Here is a 20,198-nt window from a genome sequence, read left to right on the forward strand (position 1 = left end):
TATAAATCCAACTCCCAATTTTCTGGCAAAGAAGAAGAACACAAGACTGTGTGAAACAACCCCAAAAGGAGGCAAGGGGAAAAAACCAAGAACGTGGGGGGCACTAGGAGTCATTGCCCAATTTCTTCCACAAATAAATTCTAGGAAACAAACTTCACAGAACAAGCCTGGCTGCGTTCAACTTGTGCACCTTGCTTGGGTTCTGGTTTGGGCGAACCAAAAGCTCTCATGGATGTCTTTATTTGGGCTCCACTGGGGCTAGCATGGGAGACATCTGGTGGACATTTTGTTGGCTTTTCTTTTGTTTGCTTGTTTTTGTTTTTAACGATTTGTTTTCACTTTAAGTTATAATTTTATGCTTCGGTAGTTGTACCAAGCAAGGGGTTTCAATTCAACATGGCAGCATGAGGACAGCACATCTAAAACAATGCTACCTTTCCCATTGCTCACCCCAACCCCACACCACCCCTCAGTTTCCCCAGTTCCATTTTCACACATGGGCATTGAGCATTGTGACCGTCTCTGCTCCCCCTTCCTCTCTCCAGCGCCCCTCCCTCCCCTTGACCTCACCCCTGCCCACACACATCCATTTCCAGCTTCCTGGTGTTCCATTTTTTGCACCGTGAGTTAGTTGTTCAAAGGATTTACTCTGTTGGAATTCTCCCCTGCACAGACCAGACATGTAGCTTATACTTTTGTGTATATATGCATATGACCCTGTATGTGTTTCCACGTTTGTAAATGAGATCTCACTTCCCCTACACAAGAGAAAACACATGTCCTTTGTTTCTCTGGACTGGACTCCACTTAGCAGGATTTTTTCCCCCATGTTCGTCTACTTCTTTGCAAATGATGGCTTATCATTCTTCTGATAGATGAGTAAAATTCTATCAGATAGACAGATAGAGATATATAAATCCATTGGTCCATTGAGGGGCATCTATCTGGACTGTTTCTACGATGTGTGTACAAGTGGCTTTCCTGTACCTTGAAGAGAAAAAAAAAAGCCTTTATTGTACATTTTTAATACGTTCAAAGAAAATTGAACACCTTACCAGTTCCCCACACCTTCCCTATCTGGTTTTGATGAAGATGAACACTGCTCAATCTATTTTCATCTCTCCCTCCACCCTCACTCCATCTCTTCCTCCTCCATTTTTTTGGCCTCTGGCTAAGAAGAATTCATCAAACGTCCACATAACTAAAACACGCAGCACATCCACGATGTTACTTAGCTAATACAATCGCAGATGACTGAAATGCACAAAACGTTCACCATGTCTCTCTGAGCCTAGTGAGTCCCGAGGACTCACAGCCCCTTCAACAAACAGAAAATTTCCATGGCTGCAAAGATGTCTTCCCCCTCCATCTCCCCCCCCCACCCCCTCCCCCGCCCTGCCCCCCAGCCAGGCAACAATTGTTCTGATTTTTCACTGGAGATTAGCTTTGCTTGTCCCAGGATGTCACATAAATGGAATGGCATGGCGCATTCTCTTTTAGTGTGCGGGGGCTCTCTCATGTGGCACAATGTCTAGGGGAGCCATCTATATTCTCGTGGGTCCCTATCATTTCTTTTATTGCTGTATTCATTCTATTGTGCAGAGGACCCCATCCGTCCTCCGGTTGAGGGGGCTTGGATGGTTTCCAGTTCTTGCAGCCGTGATGAATAAGGCTGGGAGCAGGAGTTGAACTTCACGCTCGCGTCTTTTTCTGTGGGCAGATGTTTACATTGCTCTTGTGTAAATACACAGAATTGCAGGATCAAAGGCTTGGAGACATGGCTAACTTCATCAGAAAGTGCCAGAGCTTTTCTCTGAAGTGGTTGGATTCCTTAGCATTTCTGCCAGCAATGAAGGTCGCTTCAGACCGCTCCTGGTCCTAACCTGTGTCTGCTGTGGTTGGTGTTTGCATTTGATGACTTCTCGTATCTTCTAGTATCTTCTGGTTTAAAATTTTGCATTTCCCCAGCGATGAGTGAGGTTAGACATTTTTCTATGTGCTTCTTGGCAGTGTATCTTTCTTTGTAAAATGTTATGCAAGTTCTTTCTCCCAGGATTGTGTGTGTGTATGTGTGTGTGCGCATGCATGTATGTGTGTGCCAGTCCTGAGGTTTGAACTCAGGGCCTGGGTGCTGTCCCTAAACATTTTTTTGCTTGAGGCAAATGCTCTACCACTTGAGCCACAGCTCCACTTTGGCTTTTTGATGGCTAACTGGAGATAACAGTCTCACAGACTTTCTTGTCCAAGCTGGCTTCAAACCACAACCTTCATATCTTAGCCTCCTGAGTAGCTAAGATTACAGACATGAACTCCTAGTCACTGGCTCTTTCTCCAATTTTTGCTAAGTGTGTTTGAACTGAAGATTTTTTTAAATTCTAGAACAACTCCACTGCAGATATATTTTGTGATAATTTTCTTATCTTCTAATGAGATGCTTTATGTTTGATGAAGCTCACTTTTTCTTATGTCTGCATCTTGTCTTAAAAGAAAACAAAACACTTTGCCTTCCTCCTTCTAGTTGTAAAGATTTTTCTGTTTGTTTCCTTCAAGTAGCCTTAGAGAATTAACATCTTTTACATGTCTGTCTATGATCCATCTTGAGAATACATGTATACTTAGGAGGCTAGGATCTGAAGATTGTGGTTCAAAGCCAAGGTTGAACAACAAAGTCCATCAGACTTTTATCTCCAATGAACCATCAAAAAAAGCCCCAAAAGCTCAAGTAGTAAAGTGCTAGTCTTGAGCTAAATAGCTCAGGGACAGCACCTAGGTCCTGATCTGTGCGGGTGCACTTGTACGTACACACACACACACGTACGCACGCACGCACGCACGCACAGATGCATATTAATACATTTCTGCTCATGGGTATCTAGCTGTTCTTGTACTATAGACTCAACAGATTTTCCTCTTTTTGTTGGTGGTGGTGCTGGTTGTGGGGGTTGAACTCAGGGCCTGGGTGCTGTCTCTGAGCTCTTTTGCTAGCATTCTACCACTTGAGCCACAGCACCACTTCTAGCTTTTTCTGTTAAGATGGTACTGAGGACTCGAACTCAAGGCTTCATGCGTGCTAGGCAAGGACTCTACCACCAAGCCACACTCCTAGCCCATGGTTTTCCATTTTTGTACTGTTTTGTCAAAAATTAGCAGGCATGATTGCTTACGGTGTGTGAGTCTGCTGCCATGTTTTCCTTTGCGGGCTTCTTCCGGCTGCCCTAAGGCCAGTTGCCAATTCTCGCCTCTTGGTCCAACCTGCCCTGCCTTCCCTTCCTGCTCAGCCTCCAGGGAAACCACTTCCAGCATTTCTCCTGCAAGTGTGTGATGCTAATTCCAGTCACTAGAGGGTACTAGGGAGACAACAGCACATCAGGGAGCATCTTCCAGTTTCAGTTTTTCTTGTTTGGGGGTGTGTGTGTGTGGGGGGGGAGATGTATGAATGGAAAGTGCCCTGATTGTGTGCCCACACTCCCTTGATGGCTTCATGAATGGAGGCCAACACTAGTGACCACTTTACCGCAGCCCGCCCACCAGAAATGCCAGGCTCCAGGCGATGGGGTGGGGGAGAGTACTACGGTCCTGAGGATTGAATTCGGGGCTCACACTTGCTAGGCAGATGCTCTATCACTTTGAGCCACAACCCCAATCTTTTTGCTTGTAGCTTGTAGGCATCCTCTTCATAACTTTGCCGGGGCTGGCCTCGAACTGTGATTCTATCTCCACCTCCTAAGTGGCTGGACTTACAGGTATGCGCCACCACCTCCCAGACTCTGCTATTGCTAGTTTTCTACACACGCCTGTGCAGACTTCATGGCGGGACTATGTTCTGAGACACACATAATAACTGATTTTGTCACTGTCCAGAGAAATTGTAGGTGAGATGCTGTTATCTGGGTATACACCCCAGTGCTATATAAAACAGCCTGCTGTCCCTGGATTTATACACCCAACTAGCACGTTACAAGAGCAGATACTCTTCTTAGTTCCAACAGCTCAGGGGGCTAAGATCCAGAGGACAATAGGCTCAGCACAGGCAGAAAGATGTGTGAGACTCTGGCTCCAAAAAGAACGCTATAAAACGCCAGGCTTGGAGACACCAAGTGGCAAAACACCAGCAGAACCAGTGTGGGGCCCTGAGTTCAAATTCTGAGACCAGCTTTGCCCCCCCCCTCAAAAAACAAAAAGATGCTAGCAGAAATACACAGCAGCAGTGATTTTTTTTTCTTCAGTTCTGCCGTCCTCTGTTTCTGGGCTCACCCCGGGGCTCAGCATGTGCTTGTGTGCAGGCCCTGGCGGCGCGCTGAGCACGGCTGAAGGAATGAATGAATTGCCGTTGCTTTCCCTGTAGAGAGAGGAGGCGAGGCGGAAACACATTCGCCTGCACATGGAGGGGGCGCTGACCGCCCGGGACAAAGTCGGGGTGCAGGATTTCGTGCTGCTGGACGCCTACACCAGCGAGTCTGCCTTTGTGGACAACCTTCGCAAGCGTTTCAGCGAGAATCTCATCTATGTGAGCCAACGCGTTATGCCTGCACCCCGCTAGGCCTGATTCACTGAGTGACACCTCCGTCCTGGGGGGCAAGTGGCACGTGGGGACTTGCCTGGGGACAGCGGGCTCTACCCAGGATCCCTCACGGTGCTGTGGTCCATCCCTGCAGACGTACATCGGGACGCTCCTCGTGTCGGTGAATCCATACCAGGAGCTGGGGATCTACACTGCGAGCCAGATGCGGCTCTACCAAGGGGTCAATTTCTTTGAACTGCCACCACACGTGTAAGTAACTTCTGCAGGGCGGGCGCCTGGCGGTATTTTCCTTTCTTCTCCCATTCTCTCCCTTCCCTTCATTTCTTCTTCCCATTCATTCTGTTCATCTACCCATCAACCCACCCACCACCCATCCCACTCATCCATCCACCCACCCATCTACCCATCCACCCATCATCCAGCATCCATCCATCTACCCATCCATCCATCCATCTACCTATCCACCCATCCACTCATCCACTCAGCCACCCACCCCACCCATCCATCCCTCCATCTACCAACCCATTCTACCTACCCATCATCCACCCACCACCCACCCATCTACCCATCCACCCACCCATCTACCCATCCACCCACCCATCTACCCATCCATCCATCCATCCATCCACTCATCCACTCAGCCACCCACCCCACCCATCCACCCCTCCATCTACCAACCCATCTACCTACCCATCATCCACCCACCACCCACCCATCATCCATCATCCATCCATCTACCTATCCACCCACCCATCTACCTATCCGTCCACCCATCCATCCATTCATCTACTCAGCCACCCACCCATCCATCCACCCACCACCCACCCATCCACCCCTCCATCTACCAACCCATCTACCTACCCATCATCCACCCACCACCCACCCATCCACCCATCATCTGTCATCCATCCATCTACCCATCCACCCACCCATCTACCTATCCATCCATCCATTCATCCATTCATCCACCCACCCATCCATCACCCACCACCCACCCATCCACCCCTCCATCTACCAATCTATCTACCCATCCATCATCCACCCACCACCAACCCATCCACCCATCATCCATCCATCTACCCGTCCTTTTTCCACCCACGCAAATCCCTCCACAGAAGCTTCTGCTTTCTTCTTGCAGGTTCATTAATACGTTAATGCACGTTCATTAAGCTGCTGCCTTCTTATGAAGTCAGTCAAAGTGCTAGAAAATATCAGTAGGTCATTTTGGACTCTCAAGTAGGCAAGAGGTGGAGTTTGTTTAACTGCTGAGAAATCGTGTGTGGCTAGAGACGCGGCTTCTTTGGGCAGTGGCTTGCTCTACTGCCATCTACTGGTGTTTGATGATCATGGCGGCTAAGAAGAGTGTCACGGGTGGGAATTTCTCTGGGCCGCAGATCCTTCAAGGGAGATGGATCTGTACAGGCCTGGCTTTTGCTGGATTTTCCGCTTCTCCTCCGTGGTTGGTCTCTGAGCTAATATTGAGAGTCTCCTCACCCCAATCTGTCTCCTGGGAGTCTCGGCCATTCCAGGCACTTATTAACCTTTCCATGTCAGGCTTTGCTTTCTGATCTTGGAGATAAAACTGTTTCCTAAGTATCTCAGTAACTTCTAATCTCTCTGGTTTCCTGCCTCTATGTTCTTAGTATTCCAGGCGTTAAGAGAAAGAGAAGACATGAGATGTTATCCAATTTATTGAATTATTTAATCCTTGGAAAGATGCTGTTTCTATCTACAGTGAATAGACTATCTCTTGGGGTATAATTTAGTATTTATTCTGTGTGTGCATGCATGCGCATGTGCTAGTACTGGAGCTTGAACTCAGGGCCTGCCTGGGTGCTACTTGCTATTTAGCTTTTGTGGAAAGGGCTAGTACTCTTACTACTAGAGCCACAGCTCTATTTCTGGCTTTTTGTTGCTTAATTGGAGATAACAGTTTCATGGACTTACTTGGGTTGGTTTTGAACCTCCATCCCTCAGCCTCCTAAGTAACTAGGATTATAAGTGAATGCCTGGCCAGTATCTGGTTTGTTCTTTTAAGAAATATAGAAGCGGGGCTGGGAAGGTGGCTCAGTGGTAGAGCGCTTGCCTTGCATGCCTGAGGCCCTGGGTTCGATTCCTCAGCACCACATAAGCAAAAAGAAAAAAGCTGGAAGTGGCGCTGTGGCTCAAGTGGTAGAGCGCTAGCCTTGAGCAGAAGAGCTGAGGGACAGTGCCCAGGCCCAGAGTTCAAGTCCCGGGACAGACACAAAATAAAACGTAAATAACAGAATAAACATAGTAAGTCTCACACCTAGTAGGTCTTGCAAGGAGGGCAGTGTGTGTGTGTGTGTGTGTGTGTGTGTGTGTGTGTGTGTGTGTGTGTGTGTGTGTGTGTGTGTGTGTGTGTGTGTGTGTGTGTGTGTGTGTGTGTGTGTGTGTGTGTGTGTGTGTGTGTGTGTGTGTGTGTGTGTGTGTGTGTGTGTGTGTGTGTGTGTGTGTGTGTGTGTGTGTGCGCGCGCGCTTGTAGCCCTCTCTGCCGTGGCCTCCTGGAGTACAGCCCTCTGCCTTTCTGCTGGGTTAGGGGACTCTCATAGCCAGGAAGGCAGCACCAAGGCCACTGCGTGTCCACCCCTTCAGCTACGCCATCGCGGACAACGCTTACCGCACCATGTGCTCGGAGCTCAGCAACCACTTCATTCTCATCTCTGGAGAGAGCGGGGCGGGGAAGACCGAGGCCTCTAAGAAGATCCTGCAGTATTTCGCCGTCACCTGCCCCATGACCGAGTCCCTGCAGATAGCCCGCGACAGACTGCTGCTCTCCAACCCCGTGCTGGAGGTAAAGATGGCGGGGGGGCCGTGGAGGGGGCTCGAGGAAGGGCGGTCAGCATGGGGGGACTTAGAAAGGAGGACGTGACCTTGAAGGACGTGTTAGAGGGCCTTCTGTACCTTCTTCTTAAGAAGTTTGGGGGAGGGCTGGGAAGGTGGCTCAGTGGTAGAGTGCTTGCCTTGCATGCCTGAGGCCCTGGGTTCGATTCCTCAGCACCACATAAGCAAAAAGAAAAAAGCCGACCAAAAAAAAAGTTTGGGGGATTAAAGGAGATGCCCATAATAACTACATAGTGAAGTTTTCTTCTCCCTCTCTTCCTCCCTCCCTCCCTCCCCCCCTCCCTCCCTCCCTCCCCCCCTCCCTCCCTCCCTCCCCCCTCCTCCTCCTTCTCCTCCTTCTCCTCCTCCTCTTCCTCCTTTTCTCCCTCCTCCTTCTTCTTTGTTTTGGTTGGTTGTGGGGCTTGAACTCAGGGCCTGGGCGCTGTCCCTGAGCTCTTCAGCTCAAGGCTAGTGCTCTACCACTTGAGCCACAGCGCCGCTTCCAGTTTTCTGGTGGTTCCTTGGCGATACGAGTCTCATGGTCAGTAGGCCATTTTGATCCCTAGACTGGACTCTAGGGAGATGCGCTTTCCGCTGCTTCCCACCCCAGGTCCAATGCTAGCACCAAATTCTCTGTAGTTAGCAAGTCCTTAGATAAATATGGCTTTCTTCACTAGCTCTTTCCTTTTGCTTCTGTTTTCTTTTGTTCTTTCCTTCTTTTCCTTTGTACCAATACTGGGACTTGAACTCAAGACCTGAGCACTCTTTCTTAGCTTTTTTACCCAGGGCTGGCACTCTACCACTAGAACCACAGCTTCATTGCCAGCTTTTTGGTGCTTCATTGGCAATAGAGTCTCACTGACTTTTCTGCCCAGGGTGGCTTCAAACCTTGATCTTCAGCTCTCGGCCTTCTGTGTAGCTAGGCTTGCAGGCCTGAGCCACTGGCGCCCGGCTTCTGTTTTCCTAATATGCCTGTTATTTGGGAGTCAGGATTTTGACACGCGTGGTGAGCTTATGTGGCACTTTGTATCCCAAGGCTTTTGGAAATGCCAAAACACTCCGGAATGACAACTCGAGCAGATTCGGCAAATACATGGACATACAGTTCGACTCTCAGGTACAGTGAATTTCCTGGCACCCCTTCATGGGGCCCCCCTTGGGCTAGTGATGGAACCCACCCACAGCTCCTGGAGGTGGGAAGAACACTTGTTGGCTCAGACAGTTAAAAAATGTTGAGGATTAGCTGGGTGCTGGTAGCTCACTCTAATCCTAGGAGGTAATTACTCCTGGACTCTCAGGAGGCTGAGATCTGAAAATGGCAGTTCAAAGCCAGCCAGGGCAGGAAAGTCCCTGAGACTCTTATCTCCAATGAACCACCAGAAAACTGGAAGTGGAGCTGTGGTAGAGTGCTAGCCTTGAGCAAAAGAGCTCAGGGACAGCACCCAGGCCCTGAGTTCAAGCCCCATAACTGACCAAAATAAGAAAAAAGTGTTGAGGACTGGTGCTAATTTTAGGAAATGCAAATGAAAGCCCCTGGGGGTGGGTACCATTTTATAACCTGCAGAAAAGCAAGTGTTAAGAGGAGACTAGTGGGTGTGGGTGAGGGTAGATGGTTGGGAATCTTCCACCTGGCTGGCTGGCGGGGGGTGGGGGGAGGGGGAAGTGAGGGGTATATTATTAGCCCAGCCCATTTTGGTTTTGGGTTGTTTTCCAAATGGGTTGCAACCCTGATAGGAAATGGATTTGTGTGAATGACACTGCACAGTATGAAGGGGTCAGATCTCAGCCTCCTGAGTAGCTAAGATTGGAGGCATGAGCCATGGCACCCGCTGTGCAGAGGTTCTGTGAGACATTGATAGCTCTGTGTATTTGAAAGCTTTTTTGTTTTTTTAAACAAAGTTCAGCACCTCTGCTACCAAGGACATGTTCCTAATGATGGCTTAATGTTTTGTTTTTCTTGACCAGTCCTGGGGCTTGAACTCAGGGGCTAGGCACTGTCCCTGAGCTGCTTTTGTTCAAGGCTAGCACTTTTACCACTTGAGCCACAGTGCCACTTCCAGCTTTTTCTGTGTCTGTGGTGCTGAGGAATCGAACCCAGGGCTTCATGCATGCTAGGCAAGCGCTCTACCACTAAGCCATGTTTCCAGTCCACTGGATGTTTTACACAGAGTTGTCTGTGTGTATAGACAAGCAACTCTGATCAAAATATACAAGGTGACCATCATCACAGATTTGGGCTGCTTGTTCTTGAACTTCGTGTGAATGGAATGATTCAGCTGGTTCTCCCTTCTGTCATTCATGATACTGCTCAAAGAAGTGGTTTATGATTCTATTGTACAACGCATCTTGCAATTGATATGTTCTCCTGTGAGTGGACTTGGGGCTGTTTCCATGGGGGGGGTCATTTCAAATAGTGTTGTTGAGCCTTCAAGCTGTGGGGTTTTGTTTTTGTTTGAGACCAGGACTTGAACTCAGTATCTGATGCTTTCACTCATTGGCTGGCACTCTACCACCTGATCCATGCCTCCAACCCTTTTTTGGGTTGCCCATCCTGGGGCTTAAACTCAAGGCCTGGATGCTGTCCCAGACTACAGCACCACTTCTGGTTTTCTGGTGGTTGATTGAAGAGTGAAGGATTTTCCTGCCCAAGCTGCCCTCAAACCACGATCCTCAGATCTCATCCTCCTGAGTAGCTAGGATGACAGGTGTGAGGTACCGGTGCCCGGCCCAAGCTGTGTTTTAACACCTACAAGCACTTCTGTATGTTGGAAGTCCAAGGGTAGGACTGAGGGCTTCTTGCCGACAGTGCTCTGAGGGTCCATTAATGATGAGCAGGTTCTCAATGGTTCCAATCACTCTGTGTCACTCTTGTTATTCATCCTTTTGGTTTTATAAGCTTTGGTGTTTTGTGTTTTTGGTGTGTGTGTGTGGGGGGGGTGTCAGAGTGCTTTTTCACTAGGATTGCAATTCCCATCTCCCTGGTAGTTAATGAAGTGTTGTTGCTGATTGGGTTTTTTTCTTATTAATGTTCTGAATTTAAAATCCTTTAAAAAAGCCGGGCGCTGGTGGCTCACGCCTGTAATCCTAGCTACTCAGGAGGCTGAGATCTGAGGATCGAGGTTCAAAGCCAGCCTGGGCAGGAGAGACCGTGAGACTCCTATCGCCAATAAACCACCAGAAAACCAGAAGTGGCGCTGTAGCTCAAGTGGTAGAGTGCTCGCCTTGAGCTGAAGAGCTGAGGGACAGCGCCCAGGCCCAGAGTTCAAACCCCACGACCAACCAAAAAAAAAAAATCCTTTAAAAAAGTAATGAGGCCTTGCAAAGAGAATTGTATTCATTACCTGACTTATGAAACAGCAACTCTGCTCATCACATTAAAAAAAACCTTCCTGAAGAAAGAAAATAGGCCAGTGGACTAGACCCCAGAGAGTCCCCCCCCTGCCCTCTCTCCAGGCTCTACATGTCCTTGTGTCCGAGGCCACCGTGACTTTGTGGGAGAGGAGTCTCTCTTCCTAACTCTCGTGCTCATTGGCTGTGCATCAACATGGACAGGAAGACCTTTGACCCCCATCTCAGGCCATAGACAGAATGTCACTAATGTGACAGATTGTGTTTCTGCACAAAACCAAAACCACCTTCATGGCCTTGCAGGAGACCCAAACCATCTCACACCGAGTCTAGGAAACACATCAGAGCTGATAACAGCATAGACTTCACTTACCTGAAGACCCTTTGGTCTTCAGAGTGGCTGGATGGTGAAGGGTCATGGCGCCATTTTGGTTTTGTTTACTGTGTTTTGAAGGGCGTTCCCGTGGGCGGGCACATCATCAGTTACCTGATAGAGAAGTCTCGCGTAGTCTACCAGAGCCAGGGCGAGCGGAACTTCCACGTCTTCTACCAGATGCTGGCGGGTGGAGAGGAGGAGCGCCTGGCCAGCCTGGGGCTCCAGCCAGACCCCCGGCTCTATAAATACCTCTCTCAGGTGGGAAGGGCCAGCCCCTGGGCGTGGGGGTGTTTGTGGGGGCTGCTAGAGGATGTTCCAGAACTTTGCCCTTCTAGATGTACTCTCCTGAATGACCCTTCGACAAGCATGCTAACCTGTCTCCCTGGATGCTTGCTAGCCCTGGCCTTTGGGTATAGAAGCCCAATGTCCCAAGTTCTCAGTCTAGTATAGCTCAGAGGCATAGTACTTCTCCAGCATGTGCAAGGCCCTGGGTTCAAGCCCCAGTGCCAAATAAATTAATTAAAACAAGGATGCATTCTCCCTACTCTCCAGAGATATGAATTTAGTGAAAGAGGTTAGGACCTAAGCACCATAAAACCAAAGTAAAAATGAAGAGCTCTTCTAATGATTTTACTTATTTTCTTTTTTTTCCAGTCTTGGAGCTTGAACTTAGGGCCTGGGCACTGTCCCTGAGCTCTTTTGCTCAAGGCTAGTGTTCTACCACTTTGAGCCACCGTGCCACTTCTGGTTTTCTGGTGATTCATTGGAGATAAGAGTCTCATGGACTTTCTTGCCTGGGTTGACTTCGAACTGTGATCCTCAGATCTCAGCTCCTGGATAGCTAGGATCACAGGCATGAGCTACTGGTGCCTGGCTTACAATTTTTTTAGTTGATTTTTTATTTTTTGCTGGTACCTGGGTCTGAACTTAAGGCTTCAGCTTGCTTGGCTTGCTTGTTTTGTTGGTGCTCTCCTTCTTGGGCCATGCCTCCAGGCTGGATTTTCATTGGCTATGCTGGAGGAGTATCTCATTTTTCTAGCCACTAGGCTGGCTTCAAATCATGATCCTCTGGATCTCAGCCCAAGAACAGGATCCTCAGATCTCAGCCTCCTGAGTAGCTAGGATGGCAGGCATGAGCCACCAGTGCCTGGCTCAAGCTACTTTTGAAAAGAACTATTCCCAGCGGGTGCTGGTGGCTCATGCCTATAACACTAACTACCTAGGAGGCTGAGATCTGAGGATCACGGTTCAAAGCTGGCCCAGGCAGGAAAGTCCATGAGACTCTTTTCTTCAATTAACTGCAAGAAAACCGGAAGTGGCACTGTGGCTTAAGTGGTAGAGCACTAGCCTTGAGCTGAAGAGCTGAGGGACAGTGCCCAGGCCCAGAGTTCAAGACCCAAGACTGACAAAAAAAAAAAAAGGCAGCTTTGTCACATCCATTTCCATATGGCTTACATAGAGTTCTAGAATGCCCACGCTGTCTGATTACTATTTCAGGTCTTTGGTACTTTCCCCCGCCCCCAAGTTAATTTTTCTTTTTCCTTCTTATTGGACTTGGCTTTGAACTGAGGTCAGCCAGCAGATGGTAAGGTCAGGAAAACCAGACCTCATGAAGCAAAGATCACAAAATAAAGACCAATGTATTGGAGAAATTTTAGAAGAAGAGAACATTTGATAGATTACCTTGAAAGATGAAGCTAAATGAAAAAGATAAAAGAACCTTATAACTTCATTTTATGTGGAATAAACTGTGGCCTCGTTCTCACAATGAACAATCAGTTCTGATTTTTTTTCCTTTTATGGAGAGCCTCACGTTTGCCACAAAGCCAGAGTTACATCACAATTGTGTTTTTGTTTTTATTTGTGCCAGTCCTGAGGCTTGAACTCAGAGCCTGGTTATTATCCCTGAGTTTTTTTTTTTCCCTCAATGCTGGTGTTCAACCATTTGAGCCACACCTCTAGCTCAGCTTTTCACTGATCATTTTGGAGATGGAGTTTAGCAAACTTCTTCCCACTCCCACCGCTCCTCCCCGGGGCCTTTACACCAATCATATTAGTGTCTAACCACCATTCTCTGTATCTCAGCCTCCTGAGTAGCTAGGATTAACAGGTATGAGTCACCTGTTCCTGGCTCAGAACAGAAGATTTTAAAATAAAACTCTCAGTAGATTTGAAGGGAAAAAAGTTAGCAGGCCCGTGGCAGACAGTAATAGCTATTTGTTTATAATGTATATCACTGGCTTTTAGGATGCTTTGGAGAGAAAACCCATTTTCATGTAGGAATAAATAGGTGCTCACTGAACAGTCTCGCAGATACCATCAATAACCCAGTTGTTGCGCAGGGTCATTGCTGCAAAGAGTCCTCTATCAATGACAAGAATGACTGGAAGACTGTTTGCAATGCTTTCTCCATCATTGATTTCACGCACTCTGACCTGGAGGTAAGGCCTGGGCTGGTCTGCCCCTGTTCTCCCGGACTCTGCCCCACAGTCAGCAAATAAAGGCACTAGAGATACACAGGAAACCATTATTTTAGTGTAAGTATGTCCCAATGAATACATATGGGCAAAAACATACACACTTGAGAATTGGTCAGTGGTGCTGGGTGCCAGTGGCTCACACCTGTAATCCTAGCTACTCAGGAGGCTGAGATCTGAGGATCGTGGTTGAAAGCCAGCCCAGGGCAGGAAACAAAGACACATCAGTGAGATTCTCTTCTCCAAGGAACAATTAGCAAAAAAAAAAGAAAGGAAAAAAAATCCAGACGTGGAGCTGTGGCTCGGTGGTAGTGAGCTTGGGATCTGGGATTGATCAAATGTCTCCCCCTATGCCTTCTCCCTTCTCTTCCTGGCCCATGGTCTAGAACCTCTTTGGAATTATCGCCAGTGTGCTGCACCTGGGGAACATCTGCTTTGAAGAAGACGAGCGGGGCTGTGCCATGGTCCCGGTCAACCGTGAGATTAAATGGATTGCCAAGGTGACCTTGCTCCAGAGGGAAGTGTGCGGGGAGGGGAGAGTGGGGAGGGGGCCATCCTGGAAAGTTCCAGAATACTTCCCAAGGGAACAAGGAAAACCAAGTCCTTCAATGGCTCCTTGAACTCCTTTTTATTCAGCTCCTGGGGTTCTGCCCATCGATTCTTCTGGAAGCTCTCACACACAGAAAGATTGAAGCCAAAACGGAGGAGGTAAAAATGGCTGTGAGTGGAGCTGTCCCCTGTCTCTCCCTGGGGGGAGCTGTATGGCAGTGAACTTGGGGGATATCCCGCCTACTAGGCCCATCATCTCCTTCCTTTCTGGGGGCTCTTCCCGGGCTGTTCCTGCTGCTGGATCACTGTTCCCTTGGCTTTGGTGCTCCTGGAGCGTCCTACCTGGACCCCTCTTCTCGCTCCCCACCAGCAGGCTGATTGTGTGATGCTTCCAGCCTTCTATCCTCGGCCCCAGACAGGGCATCTTGGTCCCAGGCTTCCCAACCTGTCACTGTGTGATCGCGCATCTCATCTCTCTTCACAGGTGATCTGTCCCCTGACTGTAGAACTCTCCGTCTATGCCCGAGACGCCTTGGCAAAGGCTGTTTACGGACGGACGTTTACCTGGCTGGTCAACAAAATCAATTCCTCCTTAGTGAACAAGGTACGTCAACCGTGTGGAGGGTTCATTCTCACTAGGGTAGGAATGTCTTAACTGCGGCCACAGTTGATTTAAAGAATCCGGGAGCAGGTTGGGCACGCCTCAGAGACATAGGCAGGGTCTCTCTCTGTCTGCCTTTGAATGGGGTGTGCACAGTAGGCCCCGGGGTGCGCAGCAGCTGGAAACTGTTGAATAGTGGAGGGTGGAAGGGACAGGGAGAGCGGGAGGGGCCAATCGGGTGAATGTGGTCATGTGACCAGATGTGTGGAAATGGAAGCCTGAAGGGCACTGACAATGTCTGGGAATGGAGGGGAAGTGGGGAGCCTGATCAAGGTACGTTGTTTGCATCTAGGGACACGAACCCCACCTTGTAAAAGTAATTGTTAATAAAAGATGTTAAAATAATTTGGGTGGGGCATGTGAACTTGAACTTAGGTTCTCGTGCTTGGTAGGCAGGTGCTTTACTACGTGAGCCACACACCTAGCATTTTTTGCTTTGTATTTATTTGCCTAGGCTAGCCTGCTCCCACATAGCTGGGATCACAGGTATATGCAACCCGAGACAGTGTATTGATTGAAATGGGGTCTCACTAACTTTTTGACCAGGATTGGTTTTGAACCATTATTCTGACAATCCCCAGCCCCTGGCGGGGCCACCACATCTGGCCCCAACAGTAAGTCTACTTTAATGCACTTAAAAATATAACCTTCAAATTCATGTTTCCTTTGCAAGTGGAATTATCTTGGAGGCTTCTCCACTAACATGAATTGTGGGGGTTTGGGTCTGGGAAAAGTCACACTACAGTGCTGGTGTTCAGGAATCATGTGTAGCTCCAGCCTCTGTCCCTTGGGAAGCTGGACCGAGCCACCTGACCTTGCTTGAGTGTGCTGCCCAGAGCTCCCTTTCCTTTCCTCCCTCCCTCTTCCTCCCTCTTCTTTCCTTTCCTCCCTCCCTCCTTTTCTTTTACTCGCTCGCTTCCTCCCCCCTCTTTCTTTCTCTTTCTCTTCTCTTCTTTTCTTCCTGGAGAGAATGTGGGCTCTGGAGGCTGCAGAGGCATAATACAGGGAGTCACCTCCCTGGGGGATGAAGGCCACAGGGGGAAGATAGAAGGTTACAGTCACCTCACAAAGAATGAGAGGGGGGAGAGGGAGGGGCAGATAGAACAAGTGTTATGTCTGCATCTTTGTTGAGGGGCACGGATAACATTTTGAGTAGCACATCTTTTTTTTGCCAGCCATGGGACTTGAACTCAGGGCCTGGGCATTGTTCCTGAACTTCTTTTGCTCAAGGCTAGAGCTCTACCACTTTAGCCACAGCACCTCTTCTGGCCTTTTCTGTGTATGTGGTACTGAGGAATGGAACCTAGGGCTGCATGCATGTGATGCAAGCTCTCTACCACTGAGCCATCTTCCCAGCCCTATGATTTTTTAAAAAATAACTAAATTAGTTATGACATGCTGGAGCCTGGGTTGCTTGATGAGAAATAAAGGTTTGTTTCCTCACAGTTCTGGACGCTCAGAGGCACATCCAGGTGTGGGTTTCTTGCTAGCAGCATCCTGAGGTGGCCCAGGGTGTCACATGGCAAGGGCAGGGAGGGCCCAGGTGTGTCTTCTGGCCTCTCCCCCCTCTCCTCAGAAATCCACCAGGATTCAGGACTTGGGTCCCATGCTGATCACCTTAACCACCTCTCAAAAGCCCCATCTCAGCCAAGCGCCGTGGCTCACGCCTGTCATCCTAGCTTCTCTCTCAGGGGACTGAGATCTGAGGATCACAGTTCATAGCCAGCCCTTTAGGAAAGGCTATGAGACTCTCCCATTATCAAAAAGCCAGAAGTGGAGGTGTGGCTCAAGTGGTAGAGTGCTGGCCATGAGCAAAATAGCTCAAGGAGAGCGCCTGGGCCCTGAGTTCAAGCTCCAGGACCAACACCAAAAATAAATAAAAAATAAAGTCCTGTCTCCAAACTCCATAGTCAAATTAAATTTCTATTTCTTAGTACTTCAGTGGGGAGGGGATAGGTTAGTCCCCTCCCATGATCCCTTGAGAGACACGAAACCATCCAACCCCGGCCCAACCCACCAATGGTGGCTGTTACTCAACTAGGATCTCGCTCAGAAAACGGTGATCGGGTTGCTGGACATCTATGGTTTCGAAGTCTTGGACAAGAATGGGTGAGTCTGTCACCACTGCCTGTCAGGCCCTCTTCTCACAGTTCAAGTCCGGGTTGGAGTCATCTTTAGTGATTCTGGAACGGATTCTACCGTCCCAGGCATTTCTGTAGATCTGCTAGGCCCTACTTCAGTCTAGAAGTAGAGGAGCCATAAAAATCATGTACACATTTCACTGTGACTATTGTGATTAGTTTAGTAAATTATCAAATAAAGGCTTTGGCCAGATGCCAGTGGCTCACCCCTGTAATCCAAGCTACTGACAAGGCTGAAATCTGAGGATCGAAGGCCAAGGCCAGCCCAGGCAGGAAACTCCATGGGACTCAATTAAGGAGCACAAAGCTGGAAGTGTAGCTGTGGCTCAAGTGGTAGAATGCTAGCCTTGAGCAGAAAAAGCTAAGGGAGAGTGCCCAGGTCCTGAGTTCAAGCCCTAGGGCTGGCACACACACACACACACACACACACACACACACACACACACACACACACACACAAAAGCTGGAGAAAGAACAGAGAAGGAATCATCACACAATGAGTGGCAGTCATTTCTGTGGATAGGCATATGGCTGAATACTAGAAGTAGGAAAGTGAAGCTCAGGTGGGTGCTCCACCACATGAACCATGCCTCCAGCTTGGCTTTTTGTTGGCAGTGTTGGAGATGCAGTCTTGTAGATTTTTCTGCTCAGGCTGGCTTTGAACTGGGACCCTCTGGATCTGAGCCTCCTGAGCAGCTGGGATTTCAGGCCTGAGCCCCTGGTGTCTGCCATAAACACAGTGTTTAATAGTCTTGCTGTGTGCGTGTCCCTGTGTCACGGCATCCCTGGCATGTCTAGTTTTGAACAGTTCTGTATAAATTACTGCAATGAGAAGCTCCAGCAGCTGCTGATAGAGAGGACGCTGACGGCAGAGCAGGCAGAGTACGAAGCGGAAGGCATCCAGGTAAACCCACCCATCTGATTGCTTCATCTAGCCATAGACATTCGCTTCCCCTCCTCTGCAAATTTCTTGGAAACACATTTTGATAGTCAGAGAAATAGAGTTTGCTTAAGATGAGGTACCAAAACTTTTGAACAGTGGAAAAATAAAAGCCTTTGGGAAATTCATTTTAAAAACCAATGTATTGCTGAGTGCTACTGGCTCACACCTGTAATCCCAGCTACTTAGGAGGCTGAGATCTGAGGGTTGTGGTTCAAAGCTAGCCTGGGCAGGAAAGTCCATGAGACTCTTATTTCCAATTAACCACCACATAAGCAGAAAGTAGAGCTATGGCTCAAGAGCACTAGCCTTGAATGACAAAACTCAGGGTCAGCACCCAGGCCCAGACAGTTCAAGCCCCATGACCACCACCACCAACAAAAGCCAAGGGCAAGCATGAGGCACCGAGTTCAAGCCCCAGTGCCAACACATAAAGCAACATACATTCTACCTTGGAGAAGTCTTTTGTCCTTGTCATTTTTTAGTGGGAGCCCATTCAGTATTTCAACAACAAGATCATCTGTGACTTGGTGGAAGAGAGACACAGAGGAATCATATCCATTCTGGTGAGGAAATAGCTTGCGATTCCCAGGCTGTTCATCGAGTGTGTGTGTAACATAAGGAGGAACTTATTTTGGCCTTCAAAAGGGTGGAGAGTAAGGCGGGTATGGTGGTCCATTCCTGTAATCCCTACTCAAGAGGCAGAGGTAGGAGGATCAAGGTCTGAGGCCGGCTCAGGTAAAAGCAAGAGACCCTATCTGAAAAACTAGGAGAAAAAAAAAAAGGTGCGTGTCACGTGGTTGTCTTTTCCTTTTGGAGGATGAGGAGTGCATCCGCCCTGGACCCGCCACAGACTTGAGTTTCCTGGAGAAATTGGAAGAAAAAGTGGGCAAGCACGCACACTTCCAAACGTACGTATGGGCTTTGTCTGGCAGCCTGCTCGGGATGGGGTGTCTTTTGGGTAGAAGCCTCAAAACTATAACTACTGTTTTTTGGGGTTTTGTTTGTTTTCTTTATTTCTGTTGGTCGTGGGGCCTGAACTCTGGGCCTGAGCGCTGTCCCTCAGCTCTTCAGCTCAAGGCTAGCGCTCTACCACTTGAGCCACAGCGCCACTTCTGGTTTTCTGGTGATTAACTGGAGAGAAGATCTCACAGACTTTCCTGCATGGGCTGGCTTTCAACCATGATCCTCAGATCTCAGCCTCCTGAGTAGCTAGGATTACAGGTGTGAGCCACTGGCACCCAGTTAGTTATTTTTATATAGTGCCTCATGTTTATATCTGTTACCAAGGACAAGTTATATGAAATTTAGGAATACTCTGGATCAGAAATAGGGTGTTTCAGGAGTACTTTAATCTCTGATTAAACATAACATGGTCAAATTGTTTCTTAGATACCAATTGGAAAAACAAGTTGTTGAAAAAAACAAAAAACAAAAACATAGATTTTGGCAGGCACTGGTTGCTCACACCTGTTATCCTAACTACTCAGAAGGCTGAGATCTAAGGATCACAGTTCAAAGCCAGCCCTGGCAGGAAAGTCGGTGAGATTCCTTATCTCCAATGAAGCACCAAAAATGTTAGAAGTGGAGCCGTGGCTCAAGTGGTAGAGCGCTAGCCTTCAACAAAAAAAAATAGGCGTAGGGATAGTGCCTAGGTCCAACACACACACACACACACACACACACACACACGATTCTGCAGCTCACACATGTAATTTTATTAGGAGAAGGAGGAGCCTAAAGAGAGGCCTTGACCAATAGTCAGAGACCTTCATCAGTAGCCACACCCTTAATAGCCAGCCGCCTTGATCTGTAGCCAGAGGCTATGATTGATAGTCCGAGGCCTGGACCGGTAGCCAGAGAACAGGTGCCAGGGTTTGCTGGGCCCCTGCACCGGGCCAGTGGTTGGCGTGGGCGGCGGCTCCCTGGCACCTCGTGCAGGGCCTGCCCTCCTCCTCAGTTCCCGCCTTTGTGTCCCGCAGCCGGAAGCTGGCAGGGCCGCAGGCCCGGAAGAGGATCGGCTGGATGGAGTTCCGGCTCCTGCACTATGCGGGCGAGGTCACCTACTGCACCCAGGGTGAGGGCCTGGGGTGCCGTGCGGGGGGGTGGGGAGGGCAGCCCAGGTCACCGAGGAGAGACTGCCCTGCGTCATCCACAAGGGTGGCTTTATTCCGTTTATGCCCCAAGGGGTATGTTCTGAGCATGTTCTAGAAATAGGATCAGGATCATGACAGAATGGTCTCTGGAGTCTGGCTTCTTCCCTTCAGTGTAACCTCTCCGAGTTGGTTCCATGTTGCCATTCATTTTCATGGTCAAATAATATGCCACTGCGCATCTGCT

At 48.8% G+C, this 20,198-nt stretch overlaps 1 protein-coding gene across 1 annotated transcript in view; it reads left to right on the forward strand.

Annotated features, from left to right (window-relative positions):
- The first annotated feature begins 3,701 nt into the window (after nt 1-3,701).
- Nucleotides 3,702-20,198, forward strand: part of Myo1h (myosin IH) — a 31,334-nt gene continuing 14,837 nt past the window's right edge. The window contains exons 1-15 of the mRNA XM_069994676.1: nt 3,702-3,743; nt 4,346-4,507; nt 4,656-4,771; nt 7,139-7,337; nt 8,403-8,483; nt 11,169-11,348; nt 13,433-13,531; nt 13,954-14,067; nt 14,204-14,275; nt 14,601-14,720; nt 16,819-16,886; nt 17,717-17,822; nt 18,344-18,424; nt 18,678-18,769; nt 19,841-19,935. Of these exons, the coding sequence (XP_069850777.1) occupies nt 4,382-4,507; nt 4,656-4,771; nt 7,139-7,337; nt 8,403-8,483; nt 11,169-11,348; nt 13,433-13,531; nt 13,954-14,067; nt 14,204-14,275; nt 14,601-14,720; nt 16,819-16,886; nt 17,717-17,822; nt 18,344-18,424; nt 18,678-18,769; nt 19,841-19,935 (1,549 nt within the window). The 5' untranslated portion in view covers nt 3,702-3,743; nt 4,346-4,381. The remainder of the gene's footprint in view (nt 3,744-4,345; nt 4,508-4,655; nt 4,772-7,138; nt 7,338-8,402; nt 8,484-11,168; nt 11,349-13,432; nt 13,532-13,953; nt 14,068-14,203; nt 14,276-14,600; nt 14,721-16,818; nt 16,887-17,716; nt 17,823-18,343; nt 18,425-18,677; nt 18,770-19,840; nt 19,936-20,198) is intronic.

This window comes from Dipodomys merriami, unplaced genomic scaffold, assembly GCF_024711535.1.
Source record: "Dipodomys merriami isolate MVZ:Mamm:240054 unplaced genomic scaffold, mDipMer1.0.p SCAF_45, whole genome shotgun sequence".
Taxonomy (NCBI): domain Eukaryota; kingdom Metazoa; phylum Chordata; class Mammalia; order Rodentia; family Heteromyidae; genus Dipodomys; species Dipodomys merriami.